This window comes from Aythya fuligula, chromosome 24, assembly GCF_009819795.1.
Source record: "Aythya fuligula isolate bAytFul2 chromosome 24, bAytFul2.pri, whole genome shotgun sequence".
NCBI lineage: Eukaryota > Metazoa > Chordata > Aves > Anseriformes > Anatidae > Aythya > Aythya fuligula.
The window spans coordinates 4,674,863-4,702,185 of NC_045582.1; the positions used below are offsets into that span (position 1 = coordinate 4,674,863).

At 52.1% G+C, this 27,323-nt stretch overlaps 3 protein-coding genes, 1 pseudogene and 1 gene segment (V, D, J or C); 3 read left to right on the forward strand and 2 right to left on the reverse strand.

Moving 5' to 3' along the window:
• Positions 1–5,992: 5,992 nt before the first annotated feature.
• Positions 5,993–6,795, forward strand: LOC116498550 (feather keratin Cos2-3-like). Its single transcript, XM_032202875.1, has 2 exons — positions 5,993–6,091; positions 6,467–6,795. The coding sequence occupies exons 1-2, from the start codon at positions 5,993–5,995 to the stop codon at positions 6,791–6,793; spliced, it is 426 nt and encodes a 141-aa protein (XP_032058766.1). The 3' UTR covers positions 6,794–6,795.
• Positions 6,796–11,965: 5,170 nt separating this feature from the next.
• LOC116498302 (feather keratin Cos2-3-like) lies at positions 11,966–13,214 on the forward strand. Its single transcript, XM_032202545.1, has 3 exons — positions 11,966–12,045; positions 12,579–12,651; positions 12,888–13,214. Exons 1-3 carry the CDS (start codon positions 11,966–11,968, stop codon positions 13,212–13,214), a joined length of 480 nt encoding a protein of 159 aa, XP_032058436.1.
• Positions 13,215–15,740: 2,526 nt separating this feature from the next.
• LOC116498303 lies at positions 15,741–16,785 on the reverse strand (annotated as a pseudogene).
• Positions 16,786–19,871: 3,086 nt separating this feature from the next.
• On the forward strand, positions 19,872–20,937 carry LOC116498463 (feather keratin Cos2-3-like). The gene is made up of 2 exons (XM_032202747.1): positions 19,872–20,106; positions 20,475–20,937. The coding sequence occupies exons 1-2, from the start codon at positions 20,008–20,010 to the stop codon at positions 20,799–20,801; spliced, it is 426 nt and encodes a 141-aa protein (XP_032058638.1). The 5' UTR covers positions 19,872–20,007; the 3' UTR covers positions 20,802–20,937.
• Positions 20,938–25,457: 4,520 nt separating this feature from the next.
• Positions 25,458–26,849, reverse strand: LOC116498304. The segment is given in 2 exon segments: positions 25,458–25,906; positions 26,801–26,849. Coding segments are annotated over 2 exon segments (498 nt in total).
• Between the last annotated feature and the right edge of the window lie 474 nt (positions 26,850–27,323).

Genomic DNA, 27,323 nt, shown 5'->3' on the forward strand with positions numbered 1-27,323 from the left:
GCTGAGACCGACCCTCTTGTTTGCTGCGGGAGAGAGAGTCAGAAAACCACCTCCCAGCCCCAAGACAACAGAGCTGCCGGATGTGACAGCTGGGGAGATTCAGTGACAAGAAATGTTGAGGTCTGACTGTGCCCAGAATGCTCCCTGGGGCTTCTCTCTCCTTCAGCAGGAGCAACCATTGAGGATTGTCACAGTCAGGGGTCCTGGAAGTTGTGGAGGCCACATCATGGGAAGGGGCTGCTCTTGTCTCCTCTCCCAGTGGGATCCTCACCTCCTCAGCTCCAACTGACTTTTCTTCCCCACCAAACTTGTGCACCTTCACCTCAGCTCCGTTGGGATGTTCCTATTTCCTCTGGGAGCAGAAGACACTTTGATTTCTCTCCCACATCCCCAGAAAGAAGGGAGGAACCATGCTATGCAGCAGCTAAGGAGCTCTGGCCGTGTGCTGTCTGGTGGGATAATGTAGCATTTGCAAGAGGATACTGACTCCACTTGGGGTGTGGGATGCCACAAGCCCAGAAGGGACAAGGACCAGCTTTTCCATAGGGTAAGGTGTGGGGAGTCAGCAGAGGAAAGGATGTGGGTTCAGTGGGTCAAGTGCACTCACAATGATGGGCCACAGGGGGCACCCACCCAGGGCCACATCCCTGGCAGTTTCTGCTTCCCTGATGCTCGGGCCCCCTCTATCACCACCTCTAACACCTTGTCTGGCTTTTCTGCACCTGGCTAGTTGCATTGTCTTCCCCCATATCTCCCTCAGCACACCTCAAATGTGGAATTCTCAGACACCCGAAGGAATGACACTCCAAGCCCTGCAGACCCCTACTGTTCCTTTCATATCCACCAGGCAGTGTTAACTTTCTCCTGAGAGAGGGAGTTAGAAGAATCTTTTCAAGTAGAGATAGAGCACTGACAGCATTAAACTAAGATGCTACGTAGTGTCTTTGCTAACTATGCTGCATTGTGCAAATTAACTAAAGCAAGAAGCCTTGTGCCCCTTACCAAGGTCAGTCTCTTAATAAGAGTGTAAGCGTATCTTAAGAAACTGGCAGAAACTGGTCCTGCGGATGGACAAGAGCCAAGGAGCAACTGAGTCTGTGCAAAGACAAGAAGTCAACTAGTGGTGACGAGGAAGAGTAATCAACCTTCATCCCCATGACCTCCAATGACCACCACCAGGACACACTGTGCAAGTGCAGATGGGAGGATTTTATGGAAATTATTCTTTGGATCTAATTTTAATATGAAGTGGGGACAGGTTATGAATATGTATAGGCGTATTGTGAAACTTCATGTATATGTAACTCTTTACTGCATATAACCAAGGCAAGTTGCCGCGTCAGGTGCGCATGTCTTTGGTGGGACTATCCCCAATACTGCCCAGCACTGAATAAACATACCTACTTTACAATCTTATTGATTCTGGAGTCCGTTTTCTGCAAGTCACTCCCTCTCTCCAATAAATACCGTATGAAGCAGTTAATCCACTTCACTGCCTGTGGTGTCCCGAAACAGAAGGAGATTTTTTGTGGAGAAGTTTGGGATCTGCATGGCAGTTCACCTGAGTAGCCACAGAGCTCTTCTGTGCTGTACAGAGCTGTGCTGTCCATATCTTTTGGCATGTGGCAGTGAGCATGTGATGAGTCTGTAGGAGTGAATCAACGTGTTGTTTGATGAATAGAGTTGTCCATTTCTAAGAAAAAGCACAACAAATCCCAGAAAATCTCCAGATAACTTGCCAGTGAATCTCAGCACGAGCAGGATCTGCAGCATGTGCCTTGCCCTGACAAGTGGTCTGTCTTATGTTCTTTGGTGAGCTCCACCGCAACCGCTCTCAGTTCCCCTCATCAGAAGAGGGTGAGAAGAAATAAATTTGATATAAGGGAAAAGTAAGAGAGAAAAATAAGCAAGGGCCACACAGAAGCACAGAGAGAAAAGAAAATTATTCTCTACTTCCCCTCAAAAAGTGATGTTTGGCCATCTCCTGGCAAGCAGGGCCTTAATACTCATAGCGGTTGTTTGGGAGGACAGATGTCTTCATAATGAGAGCTCCCCCATTTCCTACCCCTTTCCCACCTTTTATTACTGAGTGTGACATCACATGGTATGGTATATCCCTTTGGTTGGTATGGGTCAGCCACCCTGGTGATGTCGCATCCCTACCTCTTGCCCACCTCCTGCTTCCTGGCTTTGGGGGGCTTTGAGGAAGTCCTGATGCTGTGCCCTCTGCTCAGCAGTCAGCATCTCTGCTCACACAGACAGTAGTGATTCCTGCACCAAGGACAGACCTTCAACAGCACTGGCTAGTGCAGCAAACTCCTCAATGACTCAGTCCTTTGGCAAGATCCAAGGTTCCACAAGGTGTCACTAGAGTGAGTGTCAAGCACAGATATTTGTTGTATTGCCAGGACTTCATATCAGTGCCAAAGGTGCTGGATTTGGGCTTGGGACAAAGCTTGTACAGCAAGCTCTTGAAACATTACTGCTGCAGAAAACGGAGGAAACCCAATGTGGCTGTTCTGAGGCTCCCTCGGGCCCGTGCTGTTTAACTCCAGGCCCTGCAAGGGGACTTCCAAGCACCGGCAACAACCCCACGTGGCTCCAGCTGTGGCTGTGCACCTGCCTCGCCCTCATCCCACCTGCCCGGCCCCACGCACTGCAGGGCACCCCCTGATGCCCCCAGCTCCGCAGGCCGTTGGCTGCCTTTGCTGCAAGGGCGCGCTGCTGGCTCTTGTCTGGCTGGGTGTCTCCTGCACCCAAAACCCTTTCCTGCAGGTCTACTTCCTTGGCAGCCAGCCCCCACCCCGTGTTATTCTGGGGGTGGTTCCAGCCCAAGAGGAAAATCCTTTTCTTTGCTCCTTTGCACCATCATGAGATTCTGGTCAGCCCCTTCCTCCAGCCTTCCCACGTTCTCAGAAGCCAATTGTGACCTACGCTGTCACCACCTGTGTGCCCCGGTTGGGGACCATGCACAAACTGACCAAGGGTGCCTTCCTTCCGACTGCTTGTGGCCTTAATGAAAGCATTCTGCAGGACTGGATGTCTCTGGCATTGCCAGCTGCTACTCGGGCAGAAGGTGCCCTCCATGCCAAAGGTGCTGGGCAGGGCGCGTGGGAAGGGCTCCCAGGAACTATGAACACTGTGCTTGATGGGCAGCCATAGTGAACCACTCCAAATGCTGAGCATTCATCTGGTGCAAGGAGGGGATCAGTTTACTCTTGGCACTGTGTGATCCCTTTGCTGTTATATCCCACACGCATAGGAGCGACAGCTGCCCCTTTGCCTTCAGGAGAACCAGCCTGACATGGGCTGGATGGGAATCTGTCCCCTCTGCTATGCAATTCTAGAACAATGCTGGCAGGCCTTTATAGACAGGTGTGAGGAGATGGCCCTGGCTCCAGCACTGACTCCCAGGAGGACCTAGCAGTGGCCAGGGGGTGGAAATCCCTGACTGATATGCACCATCAGGAGCCTCACAGCAGTCTGCTTCTCCTGTACCAAGGATCCAAACTGATACGGTCCTTGTTGGGGCCTGAATTCTGCAGGAACAGAGGGTGATTGTTGCAGCGTGAGGAAAAGGAGGGCTCAGGAGAAAGGAGCTGTGTTTCAGTGCCTCTTCCCTGCACACATCTCTGCCAGGCTGGTGCCATCTCCATTCAGCTGCTCTCAAGCTCCTTCTGAGCCCGGGAACCTGCTTCCCTGCAGAACTCATGCACAGAGCAGGGGAGAGTGCTGCCAAGTGCACATTCCCTCGTGATAAAGGGGAAACAAGGACACAACCATGTTCTCATCTATACCTGCATGGAGTCCTGCACAAATATGTGCATGCATGTGCATTCACACAATGTCAGCTGCACAGTGGCTGTCACAAGACAAGAGCAGATGTGTGAACACAAGCAACCAGGCACTCAGGTGAGTGCACAAGGTGAGCCTACAAGGAAAGGTTCTGTATTCTGGGCCTTGTTCTCATAGTACCTGGGGCTGGTGGGACTGTGAAGCTCAAGGACAGCCTTGGCTGCAGTGACTGTGAAATGGTGGAATTGAGGATCCTGAGAACAGCAAGGAGGAAGCACAATAGACTTGCTGCCCTGGACTTCTGGAGAGCAGACTTTGGCCTGCTCAGGCATCTGCTTGGTAGAGTACCATGATACAAAGCCCTGAAGGGGAGATGGGCCCAAGAAAGCTGGTTAGTATTCAAGGATCACCTCCTCCAAGGTCAGGAGCAATGCGTCCCACCAAAGAGGGAGTCAGGCATAATGCCAGGAGACCTGCATGGATGAACATGGAGCAACTGGCTAAACTCAAACATGACAGAAAAGGCCATAGAGGGTAGGAGCAAGGACAGGTCACCTGGAAAGAATACAGCGAAATTGTCTGAAGAGCAAGTTAGCAGAGCTGAATCAAAGACAGTATTTAGCCAAGGAAAGACGCTTTGTTTCCATGCTTGTCTGCCTTGACAGAAGCATGGCCAGAAGGTGGAGGGAGGTGATTCACGGCCTCTGCTCTGCTTCAGTGAGACCCGACCTGGAGTATTGTGCTCAGCCTTGGGGCCCTCAGCATAGGAAAGATATAGACCTGTTAGGACGGGTCCAGAAGAGAGCCATGAAGATAATCAGAGGACTGGAATATGTCAGGGGATAATGGTTTAAAACTAAAAGCAAGACAATTTAGATGAGATATTAAAAGAAATTCTTTACTAACATAGATGAGGTCAAAAGCCAGTAGAACAAATCACACACCTGGGGAGGCAACAAGGGACCATCAGAGTGAGTTGAGGAGGAAAGGAAGGGAAGGATATGGCACGTCCTCATTCACAGACACAGTTTGGAATCCACCTGAAACTCATGGGAGCTTCTTCCTCAGAACTTCAAACAACCCCAATAGAGTGACCAGGACAGACATCATCTGACTGCCTGGGACCTGTCCAGCACTTCCGGTGAGTCTTCTGCCCTCACTGATGCATTCCTGTCCTAGAAATCATCCTCCATGGGGAGGTTTCTAACACCTCCATGGGGAGTGCAGCTGTGTCCTGTAGAGGCAGGGAGAGGTGACTGCCACCATGCTCTGAATCCTGTGGTACAGAATTAAAGAAAGGATCCAAACTGTTGTGGATCCATACTTGTTGGGGACTGAAATTGGCAATGAACTTCTTAGGGTAAGGAGAAAGAGGGCTTCAGATACAGAAGGCTGCATTTCAGCATATGTGCAGTGGGCACTTCTGGGCTGTTTTTGTTCTGTGATTGTTCAGCTGTTCTCAGGTTCCTTCTTGCTCTCTTCTTGCCAACTAAACATCCACCACACAGCTCTCTCACACCCCCTGCTGAAAGCAAGATGTGCGCAGAGAATGTGATTTAAGCTAAAGGACTTACAAGTTGAGATAGGTATAATATAATTAAGTGAAAAAGAAAGAAAAATTATAAAACTAAAGAGAAAAGGGTGTTTGGAAACAAATTGAGAGAAAATTATTCTCCACTTCCCATCAGCAAGTAATGTTCGCTGATGTCTTTGGAAGCACTGACTTAGTATGCCCACCCCTGGTTTTCTTTCCCCTTTCACAACTTTACTACTGAGTGTGACATCATCCAGTACGGAATATCCCTTTGGTTGGTTTAGGTCAGCTGCCCTGGTGATGTCCCCTCCCAGCCTCGCGCCCACGTGCATATCTGCTGGCTTTGGGGGACTTGGAGAGAGTCTTGATGCTGTGTCAGCACTGCTCCACTATAGCCCCAATGTTGGTGTGAAGGCAATGCTGTTCTATCTCCAAGTGCAGAGCACAGCACTCTAGGGGCTGCTGTGGGGAATGTTGAACGTGTGTTGCCTGGAAATACTTGGGCCTCCCTACCTGCCACTCAGAAGTTGCCTTCTTTGGGAAAAGGCATAAAGCAGGAAATGAAAAGCAGCATCACAGGAAGGCAACACACATCCCGTATCATTAGGTGGGATGTTTTGCATTCAAGAGCAGCTTGTCAGAAAATAGTCCCTGCTTCAAGGGATGCCTCTGGACATGGGGCAGCCAAAGCCCACTATAAAAGCCAGCCCAGCTCCGTGCTCTCTCATCCACTTCTCTGGCCTTCTTCTTGTTGGGAACCAGGTGAGTGTGAAGCCCCTTCTTGTCCCCCTCATTCTCCCATAGGAGGACTCAGTTCCTTGGACCTTTCAGCTGCTATCAGCTGCGTGTCCTGCCAAATCTTGGGACTGCTGGTTGTGGGAGAGTCAAGGGGTAGAAGGTTTGTCATGGAGGAAGACTGAGCCTTTGGTATGATGGCTCCTGTGCTGGAGCCTAGGGTGTAGCCTGGCTGTGGTGGCTCTTTTTGGGCCCTGTCAGGATGCAGCCAAGAACTGCTCGCACATCCCTGCACAGCCTCCAGCTCACAGTACTGCCTGTGCCTTGGATCTGTTAGGATGTTGTGACTGGCTGCTCCTCATGAATGCCCATGTTCTGCTTCCTCTCTGCCCTCTCTCCCAGGTGAACCTCCTGCCCCCAGACATGTCCTGCTACGACCAGTGCCGGCCATGCCAGCCGTGCGGCCCGACCCCGCTGGCCAGCAGCTGCAACGAGCCCTGCGTCAGGCAGTGCCAGAACTCCACCATCGTCATCCAGCCCTCTCCCGTGGTGGTGACCCTGCCCGGCCCCATCCTCAGCTCCTTCCCGCAGAACACGGCTGTGGGATCCTCCACCTCTGCTGCCGTTGGCAGCATCCTCAGCTGTGACGGCGTCCCCATCAACTCTGGGTGCTGTGACCTCTCCTGCATTACCAGCCGCTACTGTGGCAGCAGGTGCCGCCCCTGCTAAAGATGCCAGACAGTGCCCCAGACCAGGACCCCAGGAACTCACAACATGCTGCTGGATAAGATTGGATGGAAGAGCAAACATTGTGTTGTTGTTTTAAGAGGACCTGACCATCTCTGGCTTGTCCTGTAAAGACAGACAGGAAGGGGCCAGCCTGGAGTCTATGACAACATGGCCAATGTCTACCTAACCTGTTTTTCACATGATCTTTTTCTTTCCTTGCTTTCTTGCCCTCTGCTTTGCATGAGGCCCCCAGAAACCAGCCTGGAGAGACCTGCTAGCCCCTCTCCCCATGTGGGCCAGGTAGATTGATGCCCTGTTGCAAGTCTGCCATTGGAAAAGCTGAACAGATTTTTGTCTGCTCCTGCTGTGCTACGATCTCGGGGCCTCCTCTGGGAGTCACCTCCTTTCCCTCCTGAGCCTTGATAAACCTTTGCAGCAACCATGCGTGTGTCCCTGTGTGGTCTTTTCATCTGGATACTGATGGCCAAGGGAGAAAACCATTCCTTAGTGGGAATAGGCTTGGGGCACTGCCTCATTCCTCTAGGCACTGGAGGGTGGGGCATACTGCAGCAGTTCCTCTTTCAGGCACTGTCTCTTGAAGGTGAGGAAGACATCCCTAGTTCCTCCACAGCCAATGGCCACCAGTCCTTGACTTGTGACGTCTCTGCCTAGACAAGCACTGGTGACATTGGAGGCCCCAGCTCTTTGGGAAGAGTGTTCATCTTGCTATGGGTGGAGCTGTGCTGGGGATGGAGGTTCAGAAAAAGATAATCCCAAAGGATTGCATAAACTGGGAATGGGAAATTGTCTAGGGGATAGCCCTCTGTCTCTCATCGACTTTCACCTTTCCGGCACCACCTGATCATGGGCATCATGTCTGGGCATGGAGAGCAGGAACACTTTCCCTGTGCACCCCCATCACACTACAGCACAGTGTCTGGCATGGCCCAGCTGTTGCCAGGATACATAGGGCTGAGGGGATCCACAGGTTCGTACTGATACCAGTCCCATCAGGCCACACACTGGAGACCCCAGGCCCTGTGAACTCAACTCCTTTTTGCAGCACACTTTGGGGCCCTGTGGTGTGAGGGTGATTTAGTTTCACACAGACTGTACATGCTGCCAGTGCCACGGGACCAGGATGGGGGATGGGGCTATTGCTCCATGGTGTGAGGATGGGGGGACCTCTCCACAGGCCAGGTTCTCTGGGAGGCAGTGCTGGCTCAGGTGGTGGTGCAAGGGCAACAAGCATCAGAACCAAGCCCACCAAAGTCCAGGACAACAACATCTTACAGCTCTGGCCTGACCCCTAGCCCAGGGTCTCTGCACAAGCTCAGACCTAGCATAGCCCTGCCCCAGCTTTGTTGAGTGTGTGCCTGTGCCTGGCCTACCTAATTTTGCCAGTCTGGCCTGGCCAGCCATCTGGGTGGTGCAGCGCCATCACTGGATGGAGCCTTTAGCCAGGCCTCTCTGGGGTCTGGCCTTAGTCTGTGCCCCAGACCCAGCTCTCACCCTGGGACCCAGACCTTCTATGCATAACACATCTATTGCCTGGGTTAGAGCAATAATCAATAGGTGCTCCTGATCCAGAATTACCTCCTGGCTAACGCTGAAGTCTGAGTTGGAGAAGCACACTCACAATTTGGAGATTCACCTTTGCCTTGGAAATGAAAAATCCATCTAGAGATCAAGTCAAATTGTTGATTCCATCTTTCCCAGCCTGCAGCATAAGTTAACTGAGGAGAACAAGACCAACATTTTAAGAAGACATTGTCCACATAGCATCTCATTGTCTCTGAAAACCATAGAATAACAGAACTCTAGTGTATGCTAAGTTAGAACAGACAAACAAGGATCATCAAGTCCATCTCCTCTAGCTTCATGCAGAATTATCTGCAAATGAAACCACTGGTCTGAGAGTGTTGTCTGAATGCTTCTTGAACCCCAGCAGACAGGTGGTCACTCCCCATAGTGACAAAGGGGAGGCCATTCCCCATAGCCTTCAGAGAGATGAGGAGAAGATGATGACAAAGAGGATGATGTGCCAGCCACGATGGTCTGTTAAGCTCAGAAGAATGTATTCAGTCCCAAAGGTCCTGTTCTCCTTTGCCATGGCTCTAAGATTTCAGAAGGGGATGATGTCACACTGAGGTTTCATGCTGCACTAAGAGCAGCTGTAAACATCAACGAAAAGCCTCTTCCTTGCCTCTCATGGCCTCTCTTGATCTCTCATTTTCCCTCCATCTGCCCTCTCTCCCTCACACTCTACTTCCATATAGAGAGCCATACAAACAGCTGTCCATCCTTCTCCAGGCATCCATCCACCCACTCTTCACTACATGACCCTTCTTGAAGTGAGCTACAAATTACAGTCTTTCCAGTCCAGATTCTGTTTTCTGTTCTTGTCCCTGACTTTTTCTCTTGTGTCAGTTTCCAAAAACCAAGTAGGTCATACAAATCTGGAGTATTTGACAGAAATTATTTATTCAGGTTTCAAAGAAATGTTAATGTTATAATATTATAAAAAAATTTATATTGTATTTATATGTTTATATTATATATAAATAATATAAATGTTAATAATATTATATATATATATTTTGCATTGCTAGATTTCTTCGTGTCCCACGGTGCTGTAAGACGTACAGTAATTTTCTGCATAAAAGAAGCTCCCAACTCATAAGAATTCCAGCCAGCAACAGAAATACTGCTATACAAGATCATCAGCATCAACCCAGTGGTTTTTTTTTCAACCAAAGTGAACAGATATTATGCTTCAGAATGTTGCAAAAGAATCAAAGATATAAATGAAATGTTAGAAGCAAGTCACAGAATCATAGAAACATAGAATATCCCGAGTTGGAAGGGACCCATTAAGGATCATCAAGTCCAACTCCTGGCACCATACAGGTCTGCCCAAAATTTTAGGCATTGTGACTAAGTGCACAGACCAATCATTTCTTAAATTTAGACAGGCTTGGTGCAGTGAGCACTTCACTGGGGAGCCTGTTCCAGTGTGCGACCAACTTCTCGGTGAAGAACCTCTTCCTGATGTCCAGCATAAACCTCTCTGGTCTCAGCTTGACACTGTTCCCACAGGTCCTATCACTGGTGATTATGGAGAATAGGTCAGCACCTGCCTCTCCACTCCTCCTCATGAGGAAGTTGTAGACTTCGATGAGTCTCCCCTCAGCCTCCTCTTCCCCAGGCTGAACAGGCCAAGTGATCTCAGCCGCTCCTCATATGTCATCCCCTCTAGGCCCTTCACCACATTTGTTGCCCCAAGTATTTTTAGTCTCTACTTTTATCAGTTCAGCTTTTTCTGAACAGGGTTGCGGAATGCTCAAGAGATGATGAGTTTTAAATGTTTTCCTTGATGGAACTTTTTTTTTTTTTTTTCCCCAATATCGAGTGCAGCATTCTGATTCTCAAACTAAAATTTAGCAGCTGTTTGGTCAGCTCCAGGCATGTTCCCAGGCAAGAACCGGAGGGAAGGCATTATTCCTGCAGAGGTGTTCAATGTCTCCAGAGAATCCTTGGGGCAATGATCCCAGGGGCAGATCAGACCCCTGCTGAGACAAGACTGAGGCTGGTGCTGCCTTCCCTAAGAGCACAGAAGAAAGAGGGCCCATAGCTGTCCCCTGCTGGGAGCTGCCTGGGCCAAGCTTTTCTTTCTCCAGGTTGCTTTCCTTCTTGCTCTTGCAAGCAGACAGAAGAGCTTCCTCAAGCCTGAGGATGTAAAAACACCATATTCAACATGGTTTGTGAAACAGAGAAGCTTCATCAGTGCAGCCTTGTTTCTCCTGCCTGGTCTCAGCATTTGCAGCCTGCAGGAGACCCAGCTTGTCCCAGACATGCAATACTGCACTGCCGCGGCAGCTGGTCGTTATGACACTTCTCCCTGTTCAGGGGCTAAGGATGATCACACATGCCTCCAGCTCCCCTGAGGACTTCCCCTTGGTGAATCCACACTGACTATTCCAGTCACTAGTGGCGTTCCCCAGGGTTTGGTACTGGGGCCAGTCCTCTTTAATATCTTTATTGATGATCTGGATGAGGGGATTGAGTGCACCGTCAGTAAGTTTGCAGATGACACCAAGTTAGGTGCGTGTGTCGATCTGCTCAAGGGTAGGAAGGCTCTGCAGGAGGATCTGGATAGGCTGCACCGATGGGCTGAGGCCAACCGTATGAAGTTCAACAAGGCCAAGTGCCGGGTCCTGCACCTGGGGTACAACAACCCCAAGCAGAGATACAGGCTGGGAGATGTGTGCTTGGAAAGCTGCCTGGCGGAGAAGGACCTGGGAGTATTGGTTGATAGTTGGCTGAATATGAGCCAGCAGTGTGCTCAGGTGGCCAAGAAGGCCAACAGCATCCTGGCTTGCATAAGAAGCAGTGTGGCCAGCAGGTCTAGGGAAGTGATCGTCCCCCTGTACTCGGCTCTGGTGAGGCTGCACCTCGAGTACTTTGTTCAGTTTTGGGCCCCTTGCTACAAGAAGGACATGGAGGTGCTTGAGCGAGTCCAGAGAAGGGCAACGAAGCTGGTGAGGGGTCTGGAGAACAAGTCTTACAAGGAGCGGCTGAGGGAGCTGGGATTGTTCAGCTTGGAGAAGAGGAGGCTCAGGGGTGACCTTATCACTCTCTACAGGTACCTTAAAGGAGGCTGTAGCGAGGTGGGGGTTGGTCTATTCTCTCATGTGCCTGGCGACAGATTGAAGGGGAATGGGATAAAGTTGCACCAGGGGTGTTTTATGTTGGATATTAGGAAGAACTTCTTTACCGAAAGGGTTGTTAGGCATTGGAATGGGCTGCCCAGGGAAGTGGTGGTGTCACCATCCCTGGAGGTCTTTAAAAGACATTTAGATGTAGAGGTTAGTGATATGGTTTAGTGGAGGACTTGTTAGTGTTAGGTCAGAGGTTGGACTAGGTGATCTTGAGGTCTCTTCCAACCTAGACAATTCTGTGATTCTGTGATTTCTCATAACCTTCTTCTCTTCCAATTGCTTGGAGATGGCATCCAGAACAAGCTGTTCCAAGACCTTTCCAGGGACAGAGCTGAGACTGACTGGCCTGTAGTTTCCCGGATACTCCTTCTTGCCCTTCTTGAAGACCGGAGTGACAATGGCTATCCTCCAATCTTCAGGCACCTCTCCTGTTCTCCAGGACCTTTCAAAGATGATAGAGAACGGTTTGGTGATCACCTCTGCCAACCCTCTTAGCATACGTGGATGCATCATATCAGGACCCATGGATTTGTGAGCGCTGATCCCATTCAGATGCTACCGAACCACTCCCTTCTCAACAAGGGGGGAGATCTCCACTTCCCAGACCCTTTCTCCTCCTCCACAGTTCAGGAGTCCTGTGGGGAAGTCCTTGAAGCAAAGACTGTAGCAAAGAAAACATTCAGTATCTCTGTTTCAGTGAGACCCCACCTGGAGTGCTGTGCTCTGCTTTGGGGCCCCCAGCATGAGAAAGATATAGACCTGTTAGAGTGGGTTCAGAGCAGAGCCATGAAGATGATCAGAGGGGACCCATCCAGCACTTCCAGTGAGTCTTCTGACCTCACTGATACATTCCTGCCCTAGAAGTCCTTGGACATTTCATCCCAGCACTCTAAAGAAATCATCACTGTGGAATGGCCATGGCCTAGATCTGGAAATGAAAAGGCAGCAGTGCAGGAAACCAACGCACAGCCCATATCATTTGTTGGGATGGTTTGCATTCAAGATGAACTTGTCAGAAAATTGTTACCTCTGCCACGGGTGCCTCTGGGCCTGTGGCAATGAAGTACCAGTATAAAAGGCAGACCAGCTCCTTGCTCTCTCATCCAGTTCTGTAGCCTCATCCTCCTTGGGAACCAGGTGAGTCTGAAGTCCTCTCTCCTCCTCTTCTGAAGTAGAAGGGATCTTGCATCAATAGACATCTCATCTGGTGGTGGTTCAGAGCTATGCTGGGCCTTGGAGTTCCTTGACATGGGAGAATGGTGGAGAGAGAAGTTCTGTGTAAAGAGAGACTGTGACATGGTGCAGAGGCAGCCTTTTGGATTATGCGCTCTGTGATGGTGTCATTGGATCTTCCTCTCTGCCCTCTCTCCCAGGTTCAAATCCAGCCCCCAGACATGTCCTGCTACGACCAGTGCCGGCCATGCCGGCCCTGTGGCCCGACTCCACTGGCCAGCAGCTGCAATGAGCCCTGCGTTAGGCAGTGCCAGAACTCCACCGTCGTCATTGAGCCCTCTCCCGTGGTGGTGACCCTGCCCGGCCCCATCCTCAGCTCCTTCCCACAGAACACCGTTGTGGGATCCTCCACCTCTGCTGCCGTTGGCAGCATCCTCAGCTGTGACGGAGTCCCCATCACCTCCGGGTGCTGTGACCTCTCCTGCATTACCAGCCGCTACTGTGGCAGAAGGTGCCTGCCCTGCTAAAGCCACTGCCCATGGCCCTGGGGTTCCAGCACAACCATGGTGCTGGACAATACAAGGAGGAATCTTCAGGCCATTGCTTTCAGAATGACTGACCTTCCTCACCTCCTCTGGCAAACATTGGCAGGAGCCTGACCAGGGGCTAGCCTGAGATCTCTGAAAACATGGCCCATGTCTCTTCTTCCATTCCTCCACCTACCACCTTGCCCCCCTTTTCGTACTGTTCTCCTCCCTTACGCTGTGGGGATCCTCAGTTCCAGCCCTGCCACTGTGGTAACAGCAGACAAATGCCCTGCATGAACTCCTCCATGGGCAAAGGACGCTGCCTCTAGGTTGGCCCTGGTGATCTCTGCACTGAAGGGCCTCTGCTCAGAATGACCTCCTTTTCCTCTCTACACTAATTAAAGTTTTCTGCATCACCAGCCTTGGTTGTACGTTTCTTCCCTCTGCATATACCCTCCTCAACTGCCCACCGAGAATGGTTTTGCCCTTGGTGGGTATAAGATGGGTGTTTAAGGAGCCTCTTCCCCACTCCTAGAACAATGGGAGGTTGCGACACACTGCAGAGAGTCCTCTCTTGGACACTGCCCCTTGGGACTGAAGAAGACATCCCTGCCTTTAACAGAGGTAGGGGCTATGTACCCTTGCCTTGCAGCGTCTATGCCCACAGCTCCCCCCTGTCCTGCAAACAGAGAGCACAACCTCTGCTGTCCTCACGGGAAAAGCTACGAGTCTGTGGGAGGCTGTGGAGGCTTGGCACCCTGTAGGCTCTTAGGAACGGGCTTCTTCTTGCTCAGGACAGTGCTGTGCTGGGGAAGCAGGTGGGGACAGAAGATGGATGGCAGATGTGGGGAATGGGTGGAATAAGCGCTGGAATGATCCACCGCTTCTACTCCACCTTCATCTTCCCTCTTTCGCCCTACCTCAGGGCTATGACCAGCACACATGGGCATGTGTGGCAGGAACATGTGTCCCATGAGGCCCAACCGCCCCCAGCAGAGCACTTGGCAGGGCCCGGGTGATGGCACACATGCAGGGCTGATCCCCTTCCACAAGTCAGCATTGGTGTTCGCCGTAATAGACCATACATGGCAATCTCCAGTCCCTGAGGACCCTGAACCCATATGGGCTGGGTCAGTGCAGAGACAGCAAGCAGTTTGCATGCCCCCACGCTGCTCTAGGGTGCCCACTTGCCCCCAAGCATGCAGCAGCTTTACTCAGGCCCAGGACCTGCACTCACAGGGACTTCCTCATGCTCATTTCCACTTTTCCTGACCATTTGCTTTGCTCCTGCTCAGGCAAGTTGTTTCTCTGTTTCTTCTTTTGGTTATGTAGAGGCTATGTTCAGGATATGTGCAGCTCTCTGTTACCCAGTTGCACTTCAAGAATGCCCATTGTTTCCAGGTCCTGTTCGACTGCTGGCAGATATTTTTCCTGTCAGTGCTTTTCACCCCCATGATGTTCCTCACCAGTATCTAATTAGAGCCTAGTAAACTCTGTAACAGCTCCCATCAGAAGGGAGCTGTCCTTCCTCCCTGTCTTTCCCTGCTTGATTACAGAGCTCTTTCCTTATGGATGCACGTATGTCCCTGCTTGGTACAGCCTTGTCATGTCCAGAAGGAATCAACCATGCAGGCAAGAGAGAAGAGCCAAAGGTGTGCTGGGGAAAACCCTTTGTCTTTCCTGGTGTCAGAGGAATGGAATCAGCCACAGCTGCAAGAGAATGCAACCAATTTAGCCCAGGTGAAGGTATGGCACTGCCAGGGCTAAGGTGTGGGGTAGATCACAGGAAAGAGACCCAGGCAGAGCTCTGACAAACATTTCTGCTTTGTTGGGATGGCCCATTGCCCTGGAAGGGCTTGGCCCATGTTGCAACCCAAAACATGACTGGTAGTTCCTGGAGACATTGGTTTCTTAATTGCTCTGCTGTTTATTGCCTACCTTGAATGCCCCAGGACACTGTTAGCAGTATATAATGCTTGTGTGTAGTTCTAGGTGCATGTCATTGGCAAATGGACAAAACTGTGGTTGGGATATGCTTCTACGTTTGCACAAGGCAGCTTAGCTTGGTTGAAAAACATGCTACCATGAGCAAAAAACTTTGCTCTAAAATACGACATGTGAGGCTGCCCCTTTGCCTTCAGGAAAAACAGCCAGACATGGGTTGGATGGGAACCTGTCCCCTCTGCGATGCATTTCTGAGACAATGCTGGCCGGCCTTTATAGCCAGTTGTGAGGAGATAGGCCTGTCTCCAGCACTGACTCCCAGAAGACCCTGGCAGTGTCCAGGGGTGGAAATCCCTGACTGACAGGCACCATCAGGAGCCTCACAACAGTCTGCTTCTCCTATACATCCCAAGGTCATCGATGGACAGCCACGCTGAGGCACTCCAAACATTGTTACCCTGAATTAAACCAAGGATCCAAACTGTCCTGATTCGGTCCTTGTTTGGGCCTGAATTCTGCAGGAACAAAGGGTGATTGTTGCAGTGTGAGGAAAAGGAGGGCTCAGGAGAAAGGGGCTGTGTTTCAGTGCCTCTTCCCTGCACACACCTCTGCCAGGCTGCTGCCATCTCCGTTCAGCTGCACCCAGGCTCCAGACCCTTTCAGCAGAACCGAAGTGCCTTGGAGGGGCAGGGCTGCCGGGGAACCCCCGCGGCTGCGGGACGAGGTGGTCCTGGCGGGCGGAGCGGCAGCGCCCCCTGGGGGCTGTGCCCCTGCCTCGCCCCCGCCACACACGCCCGGCCCCGCCCGCCACGGTTCCTGCACGGCCGCAGCCCCGGCTCCTCTCCCCGTGGCTCTCAGGGCGCAGTAATACACCGCCGCGTCCCGAAGACGGGGCTCGGTGAGCCACAGGACGCTGGACCGGCGGTCTGCTGCCACCACGAGCCACCCCGGCAGGTCCGTCAGTGCTCTGGAGTCTTTACGAATGCTCATGAGGAATGCGGGTCCTCGGCCCGGGAGATGACGGTACCAGTGGATGACTTCGTCAATCTGGATGCTGGGGTGTGAACAGGTGATGTTGATGCCGGTGCCCTCCCTGGTCTCTGCCCATGGCTCTTGCTACACCTGGGCTCTGCCCACAGCCACTGCCAAGAATAAAAGAAGCAGAAAACTCAGAAAACGTCTTTCCTGCACCGAAAATGTCACACAGTGGGAAAGGGAAGAAGAAAACAGTTGACAGCTGATGCGAGCTTTTTCTCAGAAAAAAGCACACAAAGGCATTTCACTGGGAATGGTTATTTGGGGACCAAGTCAGAGCACGGCTGTTTGGAAGGAGAGTCCGAGCCAGGAGGAGAAGGGAAGCAGGCAGGAATGAGTGGGGGTGTGCCGAAAGGAGAGGAGGGAGGCAGGGAGCAAGGCAAGGTGGGAGGCAACGGCCGGCTGAGCTCGCTGGAGGCAGGCGGGATGGCTGCAGAGGGAGGCCAGAGGGGAGCGAGGTCCGTAAGAAGCCGGCGGGCCAGAAGCGAGGGCAGCCCCGTCCCGTCCCGTCCCGTCCCCGGCGCCGGCAGCCCCGCGCACCCAGGAGCACCGCGGCCAGCGCCGCCAGCCCTGCGGCCCGGCCCTGCCGCATCCCGCCGCTCCGCCGCCCGCGCCGCGCTGCCCCCGCCAGCCCCGGCTCTGCTCCGCCCGCGGCACCTCCTCCCCGCCGCCGCCGCCCGGCGCCGCCAGCTCCGCCCCGGGGCCGCTCGGGGGCTGTCCCGGGCTGCGAGTGCTGGGCGCCTGTGGGCGGGCAGGGCTTCGGCTGCTGCCCGCGGGGCTCTGCCCGTCCTGCAGCCCAGCCCGGGATAGGAGAGGGAGTGGGAGTGTGACTGGGAGTGGGAGCGAAAGCGAAAGGGCGAGGGAGCGGAGACAGCAGCTGCCCGTCTGCTACGGCATCTCCTTTGGGAGTGGGAAGGGGAGAGGAGGGCAGTGAACGGGGTAGGAGACGAGGAGGCATAGAGGAGAGCAGAGAAGGAGCCTCAGCCCCGTGTAACCCCCTCAAGTGATGTGACTGCCCACATTTGGTCTCCTCACTGCCTCCCTCATCATCTGTCAGTCAGGTTTGTATCCCTATGTGTTGTTTCCAGCTTCTTGCTGTTCTTTCTCTCTGCCCCCCTCCCAAGTGTTGAAGGGCTGCTTCTAGGGTAGGAAACAAGGAGGGAGGAGCTGAAAGGTAAGAAAGAAAATGAGGGCTGCTGTGGAAGCAGTGATGGCAGCTTCCCCAAGACCTCCATTGCAGAAGAGAGTAGAGAAAACGGCATGGCCCTGAAAGCGGAGACAGAGAACACAGCAGAGGAAACAAAGAAACAACCTCCCTCTGTTTCTCAGTTTTCACATGGCTCCCTTCACTTTCTCGGTCTTTAGGCTGTAGGTTGGTGCATGGAGCAGGGGCATCACAGCCCTGGAGAAGATGGACACCACTTTGTTGTGGGAGAAGTTGGCAACGGGGTGGGTGTAGAGGAGGGAACGTAGCCCCCGGCATGGTACAAGTGCAGGGAAGTGAGAGTGAGCAGACAGTGTGTTGTGTCTCCTCACATGTCTACATTCAGAGGGAGACCATGAGCACCCTGCAGGAGCTCGAGGAGCACAGGAAAACTGGTGGTCCTGTTGTATTCAAGAAGCACAGCAGTCCAGAACCTCTCTACAGAAGGCAGCTGCATGACTGACAGCGAGTCCCAGAAGAAGCTGCAATTGTGTATGGCCAGAGCAGGGCAAACGAAGGGTGAGCGCCGCTTGTGCCAAGGAGGGGAGCAGGAGCTCAGCCCACAGGCCTCCCACCAGACTGAAGTTCTGCAGTGGGTGGCAGATGCACGCAGCTTGGTCATAGGCGATGAGTGTGAAGAGGACATCCCAGTTTAGGCCCACTAGTGGAGGAAGGGGAGCCAGACCACACCGCTGGAAAAGTAAATGGTCCATAAAGAGGCATCCTGACCAAGACATGGCACATGTCAGTGAATGGGAGGTTTCCAAAGACAAACTACACGGAAGGATACATGGGCTGTTTGGGCACCACACACGAGTGTGGTGTCCAAACACGAGTGTGGTGCCCAGTCTGGATCAAGAGGTAGATGGCTGAGAATTCCAGAATGAAGAGCAGCAGCTCTCAGAAAGACTCAGTATGTACCAAAGAAACCTCTCTCTAGACCTTCCCCTCACTCCTGTGGAAAGGAGATAGAGTTGCTCTTCAGGATTCCTTGCCTTCCACCACTCGATATCTTCTGGAGGTAAAACACAGCAGGGCCTCAGCAAGCCAGGATGTTCCTTCAGAGAGAGTAGAATGTAAAAAGTGTAGATAGGGATAATATAATATAATATAATATAATATAATATAATATAATATAATATAATATAATATAATATAATATAATATAATAGGGATAATATAATATAATATAATTAAATGAAAAAGGAAGAAGAAATCAAAAACTAAAGAGAGAAGGATGTTTGGAAACAAAATGAAAGAAAATTATTCTCCGATTCCCATCAGCAACTAATGATTGTCGATGTCTTTGGAAGCACTGACTCAGTATGCCCACCCCTGATTTTCCTTCCCCTTTCACATCTTCACTGCTCAGTGGGACATCACCCAGTATGGAATATCCCTTTGGTTGGCTTAGGTCACCTGCCCTGGTGATGTCCCCTCCCAACCTTGTGCCCACCTGCATACCTGCTGGCTTTGGGGGGCTTGGAGAGAGTCTTGATGCTGTGTCACCACTGCTCCACTATAGCCCCAATGTTGGTGTGAAGGCAATGCTGTTCTATCTCCAAGTGCAGAGCACAGCACTCTAGGGGCTGCTGCGGGGAATGCTGAGTCTGTCCCAGGCAGCCCCAGTATAGGCAAGTGCCCACAAGGGAGGAACATGTGCATGAACGTGACACAGTGTACGGCAAAGATTCTGGACAGCATTTGAGCAAAGCACATGGTTTGATGTGGTAGAGAGGGGAGGTGGACTGGGAGCCTTCCAGAAGGCACTGGAGCCAGGGCTCTTGACAAGACAATGTCAGCTTTCTTGAGCCTTGCACTTAAGGCCTGAGAATCCCATTTATTAGCCTGAGTAGCAGTGGTAAGGAAAGTGCTGGAGTGCCCCAACTGATCACTGGTGGGTGTCATGAAAGAAATAAGCTTGCATCATGTAAGGAGATGGTGTATGATTTTGTTTGTTTTTTAAAGCAAAAAATGAAAGGCATCAAGTTATGGGAGTGAAGAAGGAATTCTCTATGGACAGGATCTGCACTGTGTGTCTTGGGAAAACCCACCCGGCTCTGTCCGATGCTGGTAGAAGGCAGGATCACCTGCACATGAAAGGCTTCCTTTCTGTCTACATTCATCTTGTTATTCCTTCTAACTAAAACAGCCACTGACCTGTTGGGCCTTTCTTTTGTGATCGAGAAAGGGCCCTGCACAACCTCTCCCCCTGTACAGACATCCCTGGGTCAGAGCAGGAGGAGGCAAAACAGTCCAGCAGGTTTTCCCTGAGGGCAGTGTCAGCAGGGGTAGGGTCACAGTCAGGAGCTGGGTCACCTGTAGCCAAAAGGGCCCCAGAGAGTCCCTAGGAAGTCACCCAGACTGACAACATATGCTTTTACTGGACTCTTCTAGCACGTGAGCTGTCTTCTGCCCACACTGACATGTGTTGCCTGGAAATACTTGGGACTCCCTGCCTGCCACTCAGAAGTTGCCTTCTTTGGGGAAAGGGCATAAAGCAGGAAATGAAAAGCAGCATCACAGGAAGGCAACACACATCCCGTATCATTAGGTGGGATGTTTTTCATGCATGAGTAGCTTGTCAGAAAATAGTCCCTGCTTCAAGGGATGCCTCTGGACATGGGGCAGCCAAGGCCCACTATAAAAGCCAGCCCAGCTCTGTGCTCTCTCATCCACTTCTCTGACCTTCTTCTTGTTGGGAACCAGGTGAGTGTGAAGCCCCTTCTTGTCCCCCTCATTCTCCCACAGGAGGACTCAGTTCCTTGGACCTTTCAGCTGCTATTAGCTGTGTGCCCTGCCATATCTTGGGACTGCTGGTTGTGGGAGAGTCAAGTTATAGAAGGGTTGTCATGGAGGAAGATTGGGCCTTTGATATGATGGCTCTTGTGCATAGGGTGTAGCCTGGCTCTGGTTGCTCTTTTGGGCCCTGTCAGGATGCAGCCAAGAACTGCTCGCACATCCCTGCACAGCCTCCAGCTCACAGTACTGCCTGTGCCTTGGATCTGTTAGGGTGTGGTGACAGGCTACTCCTCGTGCATCCCCATTTTAAGCTTCCTCCCTGCCCTCTGTCCCAGGTGAACCTCCTGCCCCCAGACATGTCCTGCTACGACCAGTGCCGGCCATGCCAGCCGTGCGGCCCGACCCCGCTGGCCAGCAGCTGCAACGAGCCCTGCGTCAGGCAGTGCCAGAACTCCACCATCGTCATCCAGCCCTCTCCCGTGGTGGTGACCCTGCCCGGCCCCATCCTCAGCTCCTTCCCGCAGAACACGGCTGTGGGATCCTCCACCTCTGCTGCCGTTGGCAGCATCCTCAGCTGTGACGGCGTCCCCATCAACTCTGGGTGCTGTGACCTCTCCTGCATTACCAGCCGCTACTGTGGCAGCAGGTGCCGCCCCTGCTAAAGATGCCAGACAGTGCCCCAGACCAGGACCCCAGGAACTCACAACATGCTGCTGGCCAAAATGGAAGGAAGAAGAGACCTCATGTTGTTCTAAGAGGACCTGACCATCTCTGGCTTGTCCTGTAAGGACAGACAGGAAGGGGCCAGCCTGGAGTCTATGACAACTTGGCCAATATCTACCTATCCTGTTTTCCACACACTCATTTTCTTTCTTTTCTTTCTCTTGCCCTCTGCTTTGCATGAGGCCCCCAGAAACCAGCCTGGAGAGACCTGCTAGCCCCTCTCCCCATGTGGGCCAGGTAGATTGATGCCCTGTTGCAAGTCTGCCATTGGAAAAGCTGAACAGATTTTTGTCTGCTCCTGCTGTGCTACGATCTCGGGGCCTCCTCTGGGAGTCACCTCCTTTCCCTCCTGAGCCTTGATAAACATTTGCAGCAACCCTGAGTGTGTCCCTGTGTGGTCTTTTCATCTGGATACTGATGGCCAAGGGAGAAAACCATTCCTTAGTGGGAATAGGCTTGGGGCACTGCCTCATTCCTCTAGGCACTGGAGGGTGGGGCATACTGCAGCAATTCCTCTTTCAGGCACTGTCTCTTGAAGGTGAGGAAGACATCCCTAGTTCCTCCACAGCCAATGGCCACCAGTCCTTGACTTGTGACGTCTCTGCCTAGACAAGCACTGGTGACATTGGAGGCCCCAGCTCTTTGGGAAGAGTGTTCATCTTGCTTTGGGTGGAGCTGTGCTAGGGATGGAGGTTCAGACAAAGATGGTCTCAAAGGACTGCAGAAACTGGGAATGGGTAATTGTCTTTACGATGGCCCTCTGTCTCGTCTCCACATTCACCTTTCCTCCACCACCTTATCATGGGCATCATGTCTGGGCATGGAGAGCAGGTACAGCTTCCCTTTGCATCCCTATCAGATTTCAGCACAGTGTCTGGCATGACCCAGGTGTTGCCAAGATGCATAGGGCTGAGGGGATCCACAGGTTTGTACTGGTGCCAGTCCCATCAGGCCACACACTGGAGTCCCCAGTCCCTGTGAACTCAACTCCTTTTTCAAGAACTCAGGCCCAGGACAGGCACTGATGCGCAAACAGTCATGGCTGCTCTGTCTTGCTTTCTTTTTCCCAAGCATGGATCATCTTTCATCAGGCCCTGGAACTCAGAGTCCCATAGGCAGTACAACCCCATCATGCTCCAGAAAAGAGATCATGTGGGGGCAGATATCCCACTGTCTCTGCTGAGACATGGCAGTAAGAATGCACAGCCTTTCCCTCATCCACCCAGCGCGTCACTTTGTCATAGAAGGAGATCAGGTTCGTCAAGCAGGATCTGCCTTTCATAAACCCATGCTGACTGGGCCTAATCGCCTGCTTGCCCTGCAAGTGCTGCGTGATGACTCTTAAGAGGATCTGCTCCATGAGCTTCCTTGGTACTGAGGTCAAATGTAATGACGACTTGGTGTTTAGTAACTGAAGTATTGATACTTTGATATTTCATAAACTCACTTTAGGATAGAATAAGTCTTGTAGTTAAAAATGTAATGAGAACAAAATATACGACATCTTGTTATCTGTTGACCTTCTGTTATGTTGAAGCATCTTGTTAATTGAAAAATCCCGCTATCTGTTGACCTTCAGGTATGCTGAAACTTCAGCTAACATGAGCCAACTCGGCATTCCTGTGGCTTGAAAAACAACTGATTCAGCCAACTTGGCATTCTTTAGCAAAAGGTGAAAAGTACATCTTGAGGAAGACCACGGTCTTCCTCCCAAAGACCACTGCCGTGTCCTGAAGACCCTGGCCCACAATTCTTTTGAGGCTTCGTGCAAGCGTAAGGACTGATCTCCTTCTAAGACAAAGTGACGCGCTGGGTGGACGAGGGAAAGGCTGTGGATGTGGTCTACCTTGACTTCAGCAAGGCTTTTGACACCGTCTCCCATAGCATTCTCCTCAAGAAACTGGCTGCTCTTGGCTTGGACTGGTGCACGCTTTGTTGGGTTAGAGACTGGCTGGATAGCCGGGCCCAAAGAGTCGTGGTGAATGGAGTCAAGTCCAGTTGGAGGCCAGTCACTAGTGGCGTCCCCCAGGGCTCGGTGCTGGGGCCGGTCCTCTTTAATATCTTCATCGATGATCTGGACGAGGGCATCGAGTGCACCCTCAGTAAGTTTGCAGATGACACTAAGTTAGGTGCATGTGTCAGTCTGCTCGAGGGTAGGAAAGCTCTGCAGGAGGATCTGGATAGGCAGCACCGATGGGCTGAGGTCAACTGCATGAAGTTCAACAAGGCCAAGTGCCGGGTCCTGCACCTGGGGTGCAATAACCCCAGGCAGAGCTACAGGCTGGGAGAGGAATGGTTGGAGAGCTGCCAGGCAGAGAAGGACCTGGGAGTGAAGGTGGATAGTCAGCTGAATATGAGCCAGCAGTGTGCTCAGGTAGCCACGAAGGCCAACGGCATCCTGGCTTGTATCAGAAACTGTGTGACCAGCAGGGCTAGGGAGGTGATCGTCCCCCTGTACTCAGCTCTGCTGAGGCTGCACCTCGAGTACTGTGTTCAGTTTTGGGCTCCTCGCTACAGGAAGGACATCAAGGTGCTTGAGCGGGTCCAGAGAAGGGCGACAAAGCTGGTGAGGGGCCTGGAGAACAAGTTCTACGAGGAGCGGCTGAGGGAGCTGGGCTTGTTCAGCCTGGAGAAGAGGAGGCTCAGGGGCGACCTTATCGCTCTCCATAGGTACCTCAAGGGAGGTACTAGCGAGGTGGGGGTTAGTCTGTTCTCTCATGGCAGCATCCTCAGCTGTGACGGCGTCCCCATCAACTCTGGGTGCTGTGACCTCTCCTGCATTACCTGCCGCTACTGTGGCAGCAGGTGCCGCCCCTGCTAAAGATGCCAGACAGTGCCCCAGACCAGGACCCCAGGAACTCACAACATGCTGCTGACCAAAATGGATTGAAGAAGAGACCTCATGTTGTTGTTCTAAGAGGACCTGACCATCTCTGGCTTGTCCTGTAAAGACAGACAGGAAGGGGCCAGCCTGGAGTCTATGACAACATGGCCAATATCTACCTATCCTGTTTTCCACACGCTCATTTTCTTTCTTTTCTTTCTTGCCCTCTGCTTTGCATGAGGCCCCGGAAACCAGCCTGGAGAGACCTTGTAGACCCTCACCCCATGTGGGCCAGGTAGATTGATGCCCTGTTGCAAGTCTGCCATTGGAAAAGCTGAACAGATTTTTGTCTGCTCCTGCTGTGCTACGATCTCGGGGCCTCCTCTGGGAGTCACCTCCTTTCCCTCCTGAGCCTTGATAAACCTTTGCAGCAACCATGCGTGTGTCCCTGTGTGGTCTTTTCATCTGGATACTGATGGCCAAGGGAGAAAACCATTCCTTAGTGGGAATAGGCTGGAGGGTGGGGCATACTGCAGCAATTCCTCTTTCAGGCACTGTCTCTTGAAGGTGAGGAAGACATCCCTAGTTCCTCCACAGCCAATGGCCACCAGTCCTTGACTTTTGATGTCTCTGCCTAGACAAGCGCTGTTGACATTGGAGGCCCCAGCTCTTGGGGAAGAGTGTTCGTCTTGCTTTGGGTGGAGCTGTGCTAGGGATGGAGGTTCAGACAAAGATAATCCCAAAGGATTTCAGAAACTGGGAATGGGAAATTATCTGGGGGATGGTCCTCTGTCTCGCCTCCACGTTCACCTTTCCGGCACCACCTGATCATGGGCATCATGTCTGGGCATGGAGAGCAGGTACAGCTTCCCTTTGCATCCCTATCAGATTTCAGCACAGTGTCTGGCATGGCCCAGCTGTTGCCAAGATGCATAGGGCTGAGGGGATCCACAGGTTCGTACTGATACCAGTCCCATCAGGTCACACACTGGAGCCCCCAGTCCCTGTGAACTCAACTCCTTTTTCATGAACTCAGGCCCAGGACAGGCACTGATACCCAAACACTCACAGCTGCTCGGTCTTGCTGTCTTTTCCCCAAGCATGGATCAGCTTTTGTCAGGCTCCGCAACTGAGGCCGCATACGTGGCACAATTGCACCATGCTCCAGAAAAGAGATCATGTGGGGGAAGATGTGTCCACTGTGACATAACAGTGAGAATAAGACCTGATTGTGCACTCAGCAAGGTCTGTGTATGGGCCGTGAATGGCACAGGGCATGCACCAGCCCAACCACAGGGCACACGCTGGGGGATGTTCTCCCAGGCACTAAGCTCCTCTGTCATTCCCAGAGCCATGAGGATGAAGTGGCCCTTGTGCTCCATGTAGCCCCACTGCTCTGCACACCCAGGTGAGGGCCTTCCCACATCTGCACACCTTGGGGCCCTGTGGTGTGGGGGGGCTTTACTTTCACAAAGACTCTTGGCCCCTAGCCCACAGTCTCTGCTCAAGCTCAGGCCTAGCATAGCCCTGCCCCAGCTCTGCTGCATGTGTGCCTGTGCCTGCCTGGCCAAATATTGTCAGCCTGGCCTGGCCAGACTCCTAGGTGGTACATGGCCATCACTGGATGAAGCCTTCATCCAGGCCTCTCTGGAGTCTGGCCTATCAGGTAGTAGCCCCAGCACAGCTCTCACGCTGGGACCAAGACTTTCTACACATAACATATCTATTTCCTGGGTTAGAGCAATAATCAATAGGTGCTCCTGAGCCACAACTATCTCCTGGCTAACACTGAAGTCTGAGATGGAGGAGCACATTCACAATTTGGAGATTCATTCACTTTTGTCTTGGAAATGACAGAATCCTTCTGGAGAACAAGTCCCCTCCTCCTCCAGCGTTGTTGCTCAGCCAGGGCAGCTTCCTGCACCAGGGTGTCACTCACAGCACAGAGGTACAAGGCACTGTCAGAAAGCTCGACTTCTTTCAGCCGCAGAACACTGGATTTCCCCTTAGTGTTCAGCTCCGTGGTGAAATGGTCACTCTGCTTGGTGCCTGCTACTGCTTGATGTGTAATCAGCTGAGGGGCTTGTCCCTTCTTTTGCTTGTACCAGAGCAAGCCATTAAAGCTGGAGGTTTCGTATGTGCAATTGGTCTGGAAGGTGTTTCCCTGCTCCACGGTGACTTGTCCTTCTGGCTGAGTGAGAGACACCTGCCCCATGGTTTCTGGAAGATAGAGAAGGTCAGCAGTTCTGTGTCGAAATGTACAGGCAACCAAACAGGAGTGGATTCAGACCCGTCCTTTCTCTCTGTCCTTTACTGGGCTGAAAGGGCCCCAGGGCTGGGGCACAGCAAGGTGGTTTGGGGGCAGAGCTCAGAGCTCCTTGGCCAGAGTGGACCCTGAGGAGAACTGTGCTGTGTGCCTGCTCCTCCTGCCTGCTCTCCTTCTGCCCAGAGGACCAGAGCTCAGTCTGTCATGCCTGGCTTTGTGTGCTGGGACCAGCAGCTTGAGCGGCCCACACAGCTATAGAGAAAAGGTTCAACCTGCTTCCTCGATCCTGTCATCTCAGGGGCCTCCAAGTCCCATCAGTACAAACAAAGCTGAGGTGAGTGGTGGCAGGAGTGAGCCATGGCTGTGCTGACAAGCAGGAGGACACTGGAGGCCACAGCAGGAAGACATCAGTTAGAAGACAGACTGGACACCCTGGTAATGTCCATGGGAGGAGAGCTTTAATGTCCCTGTATCCACTGGGACACAATCTGGCTTTTTCTATAGGAAAGGGAGAAATGAGTGACTGCAGAGACTGGTGAAAACTTCTCTGGTGACAATAGGTGGAGGAGAAGAGAGATGCAGAAAAGAGATGGACTGAAAGAACTATAGTAGCAGGAGAGGTCTCTTCTCCATCTCCTCTTTCCAAATTTCAAAGAAAAACAGCATCTTGAGAGAACCAGATCACAAACCAGAAATGGGAGACATCATTTAGCAACCATAAACGGGAGACAACATTTAGCAACATTTTCTTTGTGATTCAAGAGTTGCTCCTCACATAAATGCATTAAGGCTGACGAGGGCTTCCTAGGGAAAGAAGATTTATACCTTGATTAAAAGCCAGCACTTACCCAGCAGTTGCCCCAGGAAGGCAGTGTGGACAAGATACCCACGGTGCATGCTCACACCAACTTTCCTGTTTTCAGCAGGAGAGAGAGTCAGAAAAGCACCTCCCAGCCCCAAGACAACAGAGCTGCCGGAAATGACTCTGCTGGGGGAACAAGTGCAGATTCAGTGACAAGATATGTTCTGGTGTGACTGTGCCCCAAATGCTCCCTGGGGTTTCTCCCTCCTCCAGCTGCAGCAACCACTGAGGATTGCCACAGTCAGGGGTCCTGGGGATTCTGGGAGGCACATCATGTGCAGGGGCTGCTCTCATCTCCTCTCCCAGTGGGGTCCTCACCTCCCCAGCTACATCTGCCTTCTCTTCTGCACACGCACTGCTTGGCCATGGCTGATGTCAGGGCAGTCTTGTCCACTGAGCTTGTTCTTTCTACCCTGGGGTCCTCTGCTCCATAGAGATGTTCCTATTTCCTGTGGGAGGAGAAACACTTTGATTTCTCTTCCACATTTCCAGAAAGAAGGGAGGAACCA